At 40.5% G+C, this 12,989-nt stretch overlaps 1 protein-coding gene across 1 annotated transcript; it reads left to right on the top strand.

Moving 5' to 3' along the window:
* Nucleotides 1-8,757: 8,757 nt before the first annotated feature.
* LOC108923978 (alpha-1-antitrypsin homolog) lies at nucleotides 8,758-12,037 on the top strand. The gene is made up of 5 exons (XM_018735054.1): nucleotides 8,758-8,847; nucleotides 9,764-10,444; nucleotides 10,611-10,881; nucleotides 11,048-11,195; nucleotides 11,375-12,037. The coding sequence occupies exons 1-5, from the start codon at nucleotides 8,790-8,792 to the stop codon at nucleotides 11,564-11,566; spliced, it is 1,350 nt and encodes a 449-aa protein (XP_018590570.1). The 5' UTR covers nucleotides 8,758-8,789; the 3' UTR covers nucleotides 11,567-12,037.
* Nucleotides 12,038-12,989: the final 952 nt, after the last annotated feature.

Genomic DNA, 12,989 nt, shown 5'->3' with positions numbered 1-12,989 from the left:
CGTTCCTCCCAATCACGCCCCTCCAGGTATCACTGTCGCTGCCCACGTGGGCATTAAAGTCCCCCAGTAGAACGACAGAGTCCCCAGTGGGAGCGCTTTCCAGCACGCCCCCCAGGGACTCTAAAAAGGCCGGGTACTCTACACTGCCGCTAGGCGCATAAGCAAAAACGACAGTGAGAGACCGTTCCCTGACCCGAAGGCGTAGGGAGACGACCCTCTCATTCACCGGGGTAGACTCCAACACATGGCGGCTGAACTGGGGGGCTATTAATAAGCCCACACCCGCCCGCCGCCTCTCACCCTGGGCAACGCCAGAATAGTGGAGAGTCCACCCTTGATTGAAAAGAGTGGTTCCAGAACCCAAGCTGTGAGTGGAAGTGAGCCCGACTATATCTAGACGGTATCTCTCAACTTCCCGCACCAGCTCAGGCTCCTTCCCCGCCAGTGAGGTGACATTCCAAGTCCCAAAAACCGGAGTTGGCACCCGAGGTTCGGGTTGGCCGGGCACTCGGCCCCGACCACCGCCCAACTCACAATGCACTGGTCCCTTACGGTTTCTCCGGCAGGTGGTGAGCCCACCGAAGAGCGGCTCCACGTCATGGCTTCGGGCAGAGCCCGGCCAGGCCCCGTGGGCATAGACCTGGCCACCAGGCGCTCGCATGCGAGCCCCCCCCCCAGGCCTGGCTCCTGGGTGGGGCCCCGGTGACCCCATACCGGGCGGGGTAAACGAAAGCCTTGATTTTTTCTTCATAAGGGGTTTTGAACCGCGCTTTGTCTCGCCTGTCATCCAGGACCTGTCTGCCATGGGAGACCCTACCAGGGGCATATAGCCCCAGACAACATAGCTCCTGGACTCATTCAGGCACTCAAACCCCTCCACCACGTTAAGGTGGCGGTTCACGGAGGAGACAAAAAAAAAAAAATGTTTTTATACATTTATTACAGTACCACAATCCATGAAAATATTATTTTTCAAATAAATATATTAAGTTAGGGGGTGCGGTGGCGCAGTGGGTTGGACCACAGTCCTACTGTCCGGTGGGTCTGGGGTTCAAGTCCCGCTTGGGGTGCCTTGCGACGGACTGGCGTCCCGTCCTGGGTGTGTTCCCTCCTCCTCTGGCCTTACGCCCCTGTGTTCCCGGGTAGGCTCCGGTTCCCCGTGACCCCGTATGGGACAAGCGGTTCTGAAAATGTGTGTGTGTGTATATTAAGTTAAAACAGATTTGGCTATCTCATGCATACGCTGAGTTTCCTCATAGATGCTTTGTGTGTATGATTTACTATTTTGTGCACATGTAATATCTAATGTGCTGGTTTTCAAATTAAGTTTTCAGATGAGATCTCCCTGGGTCTGTAATGTAATATGTACAGATGTCCTCCCCATACTATCATACATGAATTTCATAAGAATAATGCAGGTCTTAGTTATATTTTAACTCAGTATTTCAGTCAGTAACTCCTGTTAATTTAACAGGAATTACTCAGTGAATTACAACTAACAACCTAAGAACTGGCATTTCCATGTTCTTAACATGTTAATTAAATAAAATGGTTGAAAAGGTTTGTACAGATTTTTTTAAAAAAGGCTTATTTAAGTAGTCTTTCCCCACCCTAAGAAGGTAATGTGTTCCGAGAAACCCTTTGTAACACAAACTCGAAGATGTAATTACCATTAGTTTTAATGTGTTATGACCCCAGGCATCTAGGGGTGACTAGGGCATAACATCAGGTGAGTGGTGATGAATGGTAACAAGGGGCCAACAAAAACACACTTAGAACAAGGAAGTGCTTAAGTGTAAGTTCTTTCTACTGCAATACATTTGGTATTGAGTGTATACTTTAATTAAACTTTTTTTTTTAAATGGAAATAGGACAAACAATATGTAAAAACATCACCAATGAAACCACACATCACACACACACATACCATCTGAAACCGCTTGTCCCATACGGCGTCACAGGGAACTAGAGCCTAACCTGGCAACACAGGGTGAAGGGCTGGAGGGGGAGGGGACACACCCAGGATGGGATGCCAGTTTGTCGCAAGGCACCCCAAGCAGGAATTGAACCCCTGACCCGCCAGAGAGCCGGACCTGGTCCAACCGATTGTGCCACCATGCCCCCCCGCATTGAATAATACATTAGAAATGTTTTGCTGTCCACTATTATGAGAGTGTCTTCTTGAAAACTGTAACAGTTTAACTGCATAACCATTTTAGACTGTCAGTAGTATGAGAGAGTATGAGCAGTACGAGCTATGTGCTTTTAATATGAAAAGTTACGATATGATTCCCAGTACTGTGTGCAAGTATGCACTGCTCTTTTGTATCACTGATGAATGACTATAGTATTGTCACTTTGAATAAAGGAATTACCTGAATATTAGTTATTAATAATTTACAATTACATTTATTTATTTAGGAGACGCTTTTCTCCAAAGCAAGGGGGGCGCGGTGGCGCAGTGTGTTGGACCGGGTCCTGCCCTCTGGTGGGTCTGGGGTTTGAATTCCACTTGGGGTGCCTTGTGACGGACTGGCGTCCCGTGCTGGGAGTGTCCCCTCCCCCTCCAGCCTTACGCCCTGTGTTGCCGGGTTTGGCTTCGGTTCCCTGCGACCCCATATGGGACACTACTTAAAATGGGTCCCTCATCCATACATCAGTGAAACACACTCTCTCTGCCAGTTGCAAGCTGTTTTGGAGGTGTAGGAAATACAAATTCAGTCTTTGTAACTCAAAAAAAAAAAGGAAGTGAAAATAGGAGCATTACATGAAATTCCTTGTAAAGTCAAATTTTTGTAACTCAAATAGACATTTCAAGAGGATGGCTGTACTACAGCAGAATTAAAAAAATGTTGATTTTAAGTATTCTATCTGCTGCTGAGGAGTGTTGAGTGAACATGAAATTAATGAGTTGTAGAAAGTTTGGAAACATTTGTTAATTCATGTTAATTGATAGGTTAATATGTTAACTGTACATGCCTCACAAATCAGAGTATAATGTCAATGTGGCATGCTGGGGAATCCAAGGTCCAGAGTGACAAGGCAGGGAAAAAGCGTGGGAGGTTCTAGACTGCCCTTTTTCTTATCCATATTTAAACAACAATCCAACAAACAAGTATAAAGGCAATAACAGAAGTCAACACGCAAACCAGCAACACATAGAATGCCCTCCTGACCTAGGCTGTTTCCTGATTTCTGTCCATTAAAACTACAAACTTCTATGCTCTATGGAAGAAACTTCTATGCTTTGTATGTGCTATTTCCTGCAAATAAACAACCAGTTTCAGTTGCTGATCTTCAATTAGTTATATAGTTAAGTTAAGGATTAGCTTAAGAGGAAAGAAGTTTGCATATGGCAATTTATTGAAAAGATATGTACATACATTTTTTCCATGAAGTAAAACTCTCAATAAACACATGTACCATTGCTATTGATTCTGAAGATTAAAAAGGTTAACTTGAATCAAAGTAATTTGGTACATGAACAGTTGTTTGGTCTAATACTTTTTAACTCAAATAAAAACTTGTGTACTTTTTAGTTACTTTACTGACCTCTGCGCTTTGTCAATTTTGAATGCTTTTCATTAACCTGCTTCTATTTTTGCAGTCTTTTCAAAATTAATCATTGTTCTAAACATGAATGACTGGAAGATGGCAGAAACATAACCGTACAAAAAATAAGTCCTGAGGTAAAAATGAGAAATGAATATAAGAGCTGAACTTGCACTTGCTGTGCTTTACAATTTACAGACATCGACTTAAATTGAGCTGCATTGACCATAAATGATTAATGAGATTACTGTGCGATAATCACATGGTCCTTTGGTGAGAACTAGCCTTACAGCATTGTATGGGGTCACATATTGTTTGTCTAACTCATGGCCAGCCATTTTATGAATTCTTGAAAGGGATCAGTGCATTTCAGTATTAACAAAATAACTTGAAATTGGAGTTTGGACAGAGCTACCTGACCCTCTATCAGTCCCTCTGCAGAGCAACAATTCTGGTTGGTGAACAATAAATCTGATTAATAATGCCAGTTTCATTCCAGCCCTCAGCTCCCAAGCAAATTAAAAAAGAATATGTGAAACAAACTGAGATTTTAGCGAGCTGGATGGGCTACATTTGAGTCTCCTAAGGGGACCCTCTGCATGGAGTGTACAATGAGCCGGCAAAGGCCTTACCACTGAGAGGCTCCTGGTGTATATAACCTCAGTTGCAGCTGCTCTCGAACCAACCAACATGCAAACATAAGATGGACATGATGATAAGGCTCAGATATGCTCAGCACATTGACGTACAGGACAGAGGAGAGAATTTTGGTTCATACTACAAGGATCTCAGTACATAGAAAAACTTTAGCATCCCCCAGTAGAACCTCAGATATGTCTTCTGTAGTTTAAATTGCTTGGTCAGATATTTTCTGTTGAACTGTATTTTTAAAGCTTTATCTGCTTGGTGACCACACCTACTCCTTCTCTCACCCAGAACTGCACATTTCTTCTCAACATTCAAAATGTGTCTCAGAATTTATCTGTTTCAGACTCACTTCTCCCCTGATCTTCTATCTGCTCCATAACTTTGGCTACATTGTCTCTTTAAAAAGGTCCCCCTATCAGTTTTATATTTAAATGTTCAGTGATATAATATGATGAATATTATGAACTTTCATGTAATGTATGTTGGCACAAATAGTGTTAGAGGATTCATCTCTGTGGAAATCCTTTTAATATCAGACACAACTTTGTGTCAGTTCTCCAGATCATGTCAGTAAAGGGGGATGGGGTCCACACAGAATTTACATTTATTCCTTTTGTAGATAATTTTCACCAAAGCAACTTAAAATGAACACTATGTAGTATTTAGCTCACACCTTTTCAGCCAAGATGACTTACAACACTAAATATACTACCCCATCTCTACAGCAATGGAACACACTGTCACTCACACTATAGGAAATTTCGTCACCAATTAACTTGAAACACATCTTTGGACTGTAGGAGGAAACTCGAGCACACAGAGGAAACTGACACAAACATCCAAAGTCAGCAGGGACTGAGCAAGAATTGCCTTCTCACACTGCCCATGTATTGTGAGACATCATTACTAGTCACTGTGTAACAATATCATTCTTGGTTCTCTGTCCATGACACATATACCTACAGTGCTGGGCAAAAGTATTTCCCTGCTTTCTAATTTTCTCTATTTTTGCAGCTTTTTGGTACATGAATGGAGAGTGATGATGGCAACCATCGGTCTTGAGAGACCATAGCACATGCGCACAGAACCAGGAAGCATTAGCAGAGCAGTGCTTGGTGTGGCTGTAAAGTCCCATACAGGAAAGGCAGTTTCTCCGGCAACTGGCACAATTGAAAATGCAGTTGCCTGGTGTTGTGGACTTTGGTGCTTTTCGCTTTACTCTCCTCCCTGCTGCTGCCTGGTTCAGCGCAGCCTCCCTCCTGTTGACACCCTCCAGGACCTCCTGCCTCCAGTGGGCACGTTCACTAGCCACCTTTCCCAGTCTTATATTTTGATGCCCATGGCTTTCATGTCTTGCTTGCAGACATCTTTGAAGCAAAGCTGGGGGTGTCCCAGCACCAAAAAGCAGGTCCTTGGGGATTCTCCCATCTGCCATTCCATGGAGATAGCCAAGCCATTGGAGATGGTGCTGTTGCAGACTGTAGATGCTCAGCTCCTGCCTTAGCTTAGGACCTCTTCGTTAGTCACTCAGTCCTTCCACCATATGTCAAGCATGCGCATGTGGAAGGTGTTGAGGTGTCATTCTTGCCTGTAGTACAGAGACTAGGACTCACTTCCACAGAGCAGAGTGCTGAGGATGCAGGCGCTGTAGAAAGTCATCTTGGTGCGTACCATCAGTGCAGAGAGAGACTGTCAATGATTGTGGAGCTGAGGTAAGTAAAGGTAAGTAAATTAATGCACTACTTCCAGCTCAAAGTCAGTAATTGTGACTGAAGGGGGACTAAATGCATTGTCTTGTCAGGTTGGTCTTTTTGAGGGTAATGGTGAGCCTGAAGTCTAAGCATGCTTTGGAGAGCTGGTCCATGAGCCTCTGCAGCTATTTCTGTGAGTGAGTTGCCAGTGTGGCATTCTTAGGAAACAAGAAGTCCCTTATGAGAACCTGCCTGATTTTGGTCTTCACTTTTGGGTGTGAAAGACTGAACAGTCTATCATCTTGTACAGAGGTACACCCCTTCAGCTGACTGTCCAAAAGCATGTTTCACACCATTCATTTAGGATGTAGAATGGGTCTGAAGAAGCTTCATTGAACTGGGCAACACCCTTTATATCCATATGAAAGGAATGAATCAGGTTAAGGAGCTTGGGAGGGCATCCAATTTTGCACAGGATCATGAACAGACTATCGTGACTGACAAGATCAAAGGCCTTGGTCAGGTCAATGAAGGCAACATACAGTGGCATCCTCTGTTCTCTGTACTTCTCCTACAGCTGTTTTAGGGAAAAGATCATGTCGATCATGGAACGTTCAGACTGGAAGTCGCATTGTGACTCAAGGTACACTCTCTCTGCTAATTTCTGAAAATTTTGGCAGGGTGGACACTCCTAGGTAGATTCACCACTATTCTAAACTTGATCACTTTGATACTTTGACCCTGCTCCCAGTTTGACCGAGGTTCAGAACTTAGGGAAAAATTGTAATTCTATCCAGACTGACAGGCTTTAGCAGCTTTTCTCCTGAGGTCTTCAGAAATGTTCATGGAACCTAAATCGGTCTTTGTTTTTCCAACTTGACTTTTGCTGGTAAGGGTATGCGTAGTTGAAAACTATATTGGAGAGGGCTGGCGTAAATCAAGCATCATTGTATTCAAACAACTGACTGTAATCAGCAACTGGTCATTAGAAACTGATGAATTGTGGATAGACCTTTATGCCACATGCTATGTGAGGTAAGTGTTTATAATCTTGTATTTAGAAATAGTACAATAATGGATAAACTTTTATCAACTTGCAGCTACTCATGAAATGTATACTGGTTACACACACAGAAACCGCTTGCCTCAAGCGGGGTCACGGCAAGCCGGAGCCTAACCCGGTAACACAGGGCGCAAGGCTGGACGGGGAGGGGGCACACCCAGGACAGGACACCAGTTCACCACAAGGTGCCTTAAGCAGGACTTGGACCCCAGAGAGCAGGACCCGGCCAAACCCACTGCACCACCCAGATCCTGTGGGGTGGCATGTGCCTGGGCGGGGCCCACTGTCCCACCACACCCCCTGGCAATACAAGCATAATGAGAAGAAATAAAACAGTAATTCTAAAAAATTTTAAAAAACAATGTAAGTTGTATATTATTTACTTAAAGTGCAGGTAACAACTGTGCATCAACTCAAAGTCACAGGCAAAGGTATTGCATGGAAAAAGAGGATGACAACCCATGGTAGTTATTTTCTTATGATTTTATTAAAATGCATGAGCCTGAAAAAACTATTAATATAACTAATTCTGTTAAACATGAAGAATAAAAATGACAATTATGAAATATAAATCATTTTAAGTTTTGTTTGAAATTAGGTTGTCTAATAATTGTTCCAAAATTTTTAAATGCACGTACAGATGTTTCACATTTTTTGTCATAATGTCTCACAGATTTGAAATTAGGAGAACAAGCTTTTTAAATATTTTAATTGCATGAATGCATAATTACAATATATACAAAAAGTTAAAGCGTTAAGCAACATTGACCTCAGCAAATATTTACATTTACACTATATGACAGTATTTGATTCCAAAGTGCAAAAATTGATTCCTTGTTTCTCGTACAGAACTTGTTTACACATCTTTGAAATGGGGAAACTCTTGCCTTTTTGAACCTACTCCCACCATCAGAGGTATTGCATATTTGGACTGATTTTTAGTTGTGTGCATGAGAAAAGTTGTGGATTTTTAACAATTAAAAGTGACCTTTTTCCATATGTGTATGTCTAGTCTTGCATAGGGAATAAAAGATACATGTTTAAATATTTTGACTGCAATATTTTACATTTTTTAGCTGTTATTTGTTCTCGTTCAAACACTGCGACCTATTTCTACCCACCTTATGGCAAGTTTAATTCTACTTAATGCCTGACAAAACAGACCTACACTGTGTAAAAATTTGCAGCTGTATTGTTGGCATATTTATGCTGTGCATTGATTACACTTTGAGAATGCCAGTGTGAAAATAGCACAGAATTACATAAATGCTTTCAGAAACCATTTCTATTCCATCATAACAGTTTATTGTCACTGCTGTTCCACCACCCCCTCTATTCTCAGCTGATGATGTAACATTAACCTTGCCAAGATGGCCTGGTGTGATCTCTCTAGTGGGCTACAACCCAAAACTAAATGTACACACCATAGGCCCTCTAACAGCAGCAGAAACATATGCTTTAAAAACTCTGAATTGTTTAATTTCACTATTAAATCAAATGGATGACCGAACAAACACAAAAAATCTGATGTCTTGCAGGGTTATGCAGTTACTCCAATCACATTTGCAAAAGGTTGCACACAGCATGACTGGTTATTGCACGATTTATGCGACCAAACGGATATGAAGTTTAAATTTATTTATACTTAAACTTAAAACTGACTTAGAGATTCATACCATTAATTCACCAAGTCTGAAGCATGTTTTTACTCACTTTGGAAAAGGACAAAATCACAGACATGGGGCTACACAGGTCTGCGTCAGGTTAATCTTTGTTGACAAAGGGTGTATGTGTGTGGGTGAGGGTGAAGTTGCAGTGTATCTTTGCTTTGGGATATGTATAAAAGGGCGGCCAGCTTGAAAATCGATCTCCCACAGGGAAGACACTGCCGTGGTAAGCAGAATACCAGTTCTGACATATTTTATAACCAATCATGAAAATGTATTAATTTAAATGTTTTACAAACAAATGTTCAAACTGAGGAAAAATATAGATATGTTACACATTTTATACTATATACATTAGTGTTCAAAATGTGGGAATCACCCAGAAATCATGGTTTAGAATTGTTAATCAAAAATTTAAAAATATAGCCAAGACATCATTGCTAATGGCTATTACTGCTTGAAATGAATTTAAAATTTCTTATTCACATATGACTGCAAAGTTCCATTTTTCATCAGCCATTACTCTGGTGTCCTAATGGTAGACTGTAATGGCAACGCTCTTAATGGTATAGAAACCTTTGTAGGTGTAATGAATGACCTTCATTTTGCAAAAGAGCAATAGACTGACCTGTTCCTTGAGAAAGATGTTTTGTTTTTGTCATTTTTGCACCCAGAAATGCACTTTTGGAATGCCAGTACCTTGCAACCCAAGGAAAGAAGGAGTCTCTTGTTATACAAGAGAAACCTGTTGTTCTAAATTCCTACCACCACCAATGTTCAGCGTAACAGTGCCACAGATATATATTTGCTGTGTAAATATCAGAAAATCACTGAAGTAGTTAAGTGACCAGCTAGAACTAGCAGTTTCTTTCCACATTTTCTTTATTACATTTACATTTCTTTATTTAGCAGATACTTACTCTTGGTTTACCTACAGTTAGCAGTAACGTAGCATGTATATTAGCACAATGACAATGCCGTGATCTTTCTACAATATTTTCTGTTTTCTGTCTCTGGTTTCACATGATGATCAATGCAAAATTTTGTTGCCTGGACTTGCAGTAATTAGAGAATGACAGATTAATACAAGTTACAGGTTTTCTAATATAGTACAAGTACATTTATATATTTTTTCCTTTTAGAAAAGAAAATGAAGAGTTTCCTTTGTGTGATAGCCTCCATAGTTCTTGCTGGGGTGTGTGCCTCCCCTGCATCTCATGATGGAGATCCTTCTGGCCTAACCAAAGAACACATGGACCATCTTCACCATGACAAAGATCATCCTCACCCTCACAACTTAGCAGAGGACAAACCTGTCTCTGCACTTGCTTCACACAATGCCGACTTTGCCTTTGCCTTGTACAAACAACTGAGTAGCCAGGAAGATACCCAGGCCAAGAACATCTTTTTCTCACCTCTGAGTATCTCTAGTGCCTTGTCCATGGTAGCCTTGGGTGCCAAAGGTGCCACTCACCAAGAGCTGTTCAAGACGCTTGGTTATAGTGAGATTGTCCCTGCCGATGTGAATGATGCCTATGAGCATATATTCCACTCTTTGGGACACTCCCAGAGTGCACTGCAATTGGACACTGGCAACGCAATGGTCTTACAAGAGAAATTCAAGCCGAAACACAAGTTTGTGGAGGATGCCAAACACTACTTTGATGCAGAAGGTTTCACAGTTGACTTCAACATGCCTGATGAGGCAGCTAAAAATATCAACCAGTACATTGCCAAGAAAACTCATGATAAGATCACAGATATGATCAGTGACTTAGATAAGAACACTGTCATGATGCTTATCAACTACATCTACTTCAGGGGTATGTTACAGTTGTTTTAAATGTTAAAAAGGTCATAGAATTTTTCTTCAGCAGATTTATCAGAAAAAAGAAATAGAATAAGAACTAAGCAACACTCTTCGTATTTAATTTAGAGAAAAAAGTCAAACATGCCTTAACATGGATATCTCATTTCTGATTTTTCTAGGAAAATGGGAAAAACCCTTTGAGGCAAGCCTCACTGAAAAAGCTGACTTTCATGTAGATGAGACAACCAAGGTTTCCGTTGATATGATGAAAAGGACTGGACGCTATGACTACTATTATGATATCACTAACAAGACAACTGTATTGATGATTCCATACCAAGGAAATGCCTCAATGATGGTTGTCCTGCCAGATGAAGGGCAAATGAAGAAGGTGGAGAGTGTAATCAACAAAGATTACATCAAACACTGGCATGATTCTCTGTTTAGGAGGTATATCTTTTTAATTTTTTACCATTTAGTTATATCATTCAGATAAATACTTTCCATTTGCACTCCAGAGTAATGCCTTAGCTTTTTAGTCATTGACAAACTGAAGAATAAAGGTAAATGTATGCTTCATTGGTCACTGCTTTTTTTGAAAAATCCTATCTTTCAGCAATGTGGAGCTCAGCATTCCAAAATTCTCTGCTTCCGTGTCATATACCCTGACTGACACCTTAAAGGAGATGGGACTGGTCAGTGTTTTTGATGATGAGGCAGACTTGTCAGGGATCTCAGAGGAGGTTGGCCTGAAGGTTTCCAAGGTATGATTTAAACCTAAGCTTAAAAATGTGATCCAGAACAAAATCCTCAAATGTCTTGTTTTGTCCTTGTAAAACAGGAGAAGAATGAACTGCCCTTTGAACTACCTTATTAGTGCATAGATGGCCATGTAGGAGGTGTTTCTTAAAAAAAAAAAAAAGTCATTGTGCTTGTGTTCTAGGTTGCTCACAAAGCTGTCCTCAGCGTGGATGAGAAAGGAACTGAGGCAGCGGGCGTCACCACTGTCGAGATCATGCCTATGTCAACTCCTGACGCTGTACACATAAACCGCCCCTTCTTTATATTTATCTTGGAGGAAAGCACAAAAAGCATTCTCTTCATGGGGAAGATCACTGATCCAACAGCCCAGTGAATTAACCAGCCTCAGTAATATTATTTCCACAGAAGATTTTGTAGAGGCTTGTGACTACAATGGAATACCAAAGATAATAGCAATATCTGAAACACAGCATTTCGGTCTGTCAAAACTATAAATTCAGAAAAAGTAAACATTTGAAAATGGGTATTCTTCACAAGCTAAATATGAAGGATTATCTGATCCGGTTTTTTATATCCCAGAATTTTTGGCTTCATGAAAACTTGTAATGAAATCTATATCACACACCTTACTTTTTAGTGGCAACTGCAATTTGCAAGGTGTTATTACACATTTAATTTTCTCGTGATCACCAGTATAGTTTGTTTTATGACTTTTTTATCATTTGGAAATAAATACCTTTCTTATGTATTCCAGGAAATAATAACCTAAAATAAAAAATGAATTTAAAGTCTTCAAACTGCAGCTAAGTAAAATGAGGAATAAAAAGATCTCTTAAATGCTCAATAAATGTGTACGTGCATGTTATCTGTTTAATAGTTTAAAAACAATTAAGAATTGCAGCTACTTGTATATTGGTTCATACAGCGGTATGTTGCAAATAGACTACTCCAGCACCACATGTCAGTAATGTCCGTGATCTGTGCTGTCTGTCTCATTGTGCATTATATTTGCATTTCAGATTGTTGCTGCAGTTCGTTGTGGGTCCGTATACATTGCGTTAGTTAATTTTTTCAAATGAAATTGAAAAACAAAATGTGAATACAGTGCCTCCATTCGTTTTTCGTTTTAAAAATGAAAAACAAATTACGAATTAACTATGTTTAAAAACCATTTTTTGCTCAAAATGTAAAATATTTTAAATATGCCTCATTTATAATTTCTTGTCATCTTATTTTTTAACTTTGAGTTATTTCATTTTGTGGTATTCTTGAACAACCCAGATGTAAACGCACTGAAACCACGCATAATCCATCAGTGACTTCATCGAACATGCTGGCTTCACTTTGAGTTATTCATATGTTAATATGCTTTTCAAAAGCAGCAAGAGAGTGACAGTAAGGGAGGATCACATGTCCACTGAGAAAATCAGCAGGATATTTCAGGTGCTACTTCTTAAAAATCTTATTACTAATTAAGTGTAGGTATTAAAAGCACCGTGAGGTTCTAGCTGGCTACATAGAGCATGATGAGAGGTACGCTTCATTCATCGTATTTGGTATTCTGAGATTTAGATTTCTACACTTCATACGATTAAATGAAAAGAGGAAATTAAGAAACAAGTCCTTTTCTTTCGTGTGTGTGTGCTCAATGTCATATCGTACTCAGGAGACGGACATGGCGGACTTAGAAGCAGGTGCTTTATTTAAGAGGAAAATCTAAAAGAATGGTCGTGAACAGTCGGGGGTTACTCGATTCACAATTGTGGTTCAAAGGGGCATTCAAGAATTGCAGTCGA

Source organism: Scleropages formosus, chromosome 1, assembly GCF_900964775.1.
Source record: "Scleropages formosus chromosome 1, fSclFor1.1, whole genome shotgun sequence".
NCBI lineage: Eukaryota > Metazoa > Chordata > Actinopteri > Osteoglossiformes > Osteoglossidae > Scleropages > Scleropages formosus.
Note: the sequence above shows the minus strand (reverse complement) of the source record. Positions and strands in the feature narration are given on the sequence as shown.

Bases quoted from the DNA above. Each gene is read 5' to 3' on its own strand.
- LOC108923978 (XM_018735054.1), top strand. From the start codon at position 8,790: ATGTATAAAAGGGCGGCCAGCTTGAAAATCGATCTCCCACAGGGAAGA. The intron at 10,882-11,047 runs GTATATCTTTTT...CCTATCTTTCAG, and splicing joins CATGATTCTCTGTTTAGGAG to CAATGTGGAGCTCAGCATTC. The intron at 11,196-11,374 runs GTATGATTTAAA...CTTGTGTTCTAG, and splicing joins TTGGCCTGAAGGTTTCCAAG to GTTGCTCACAAAGCTGTCCT.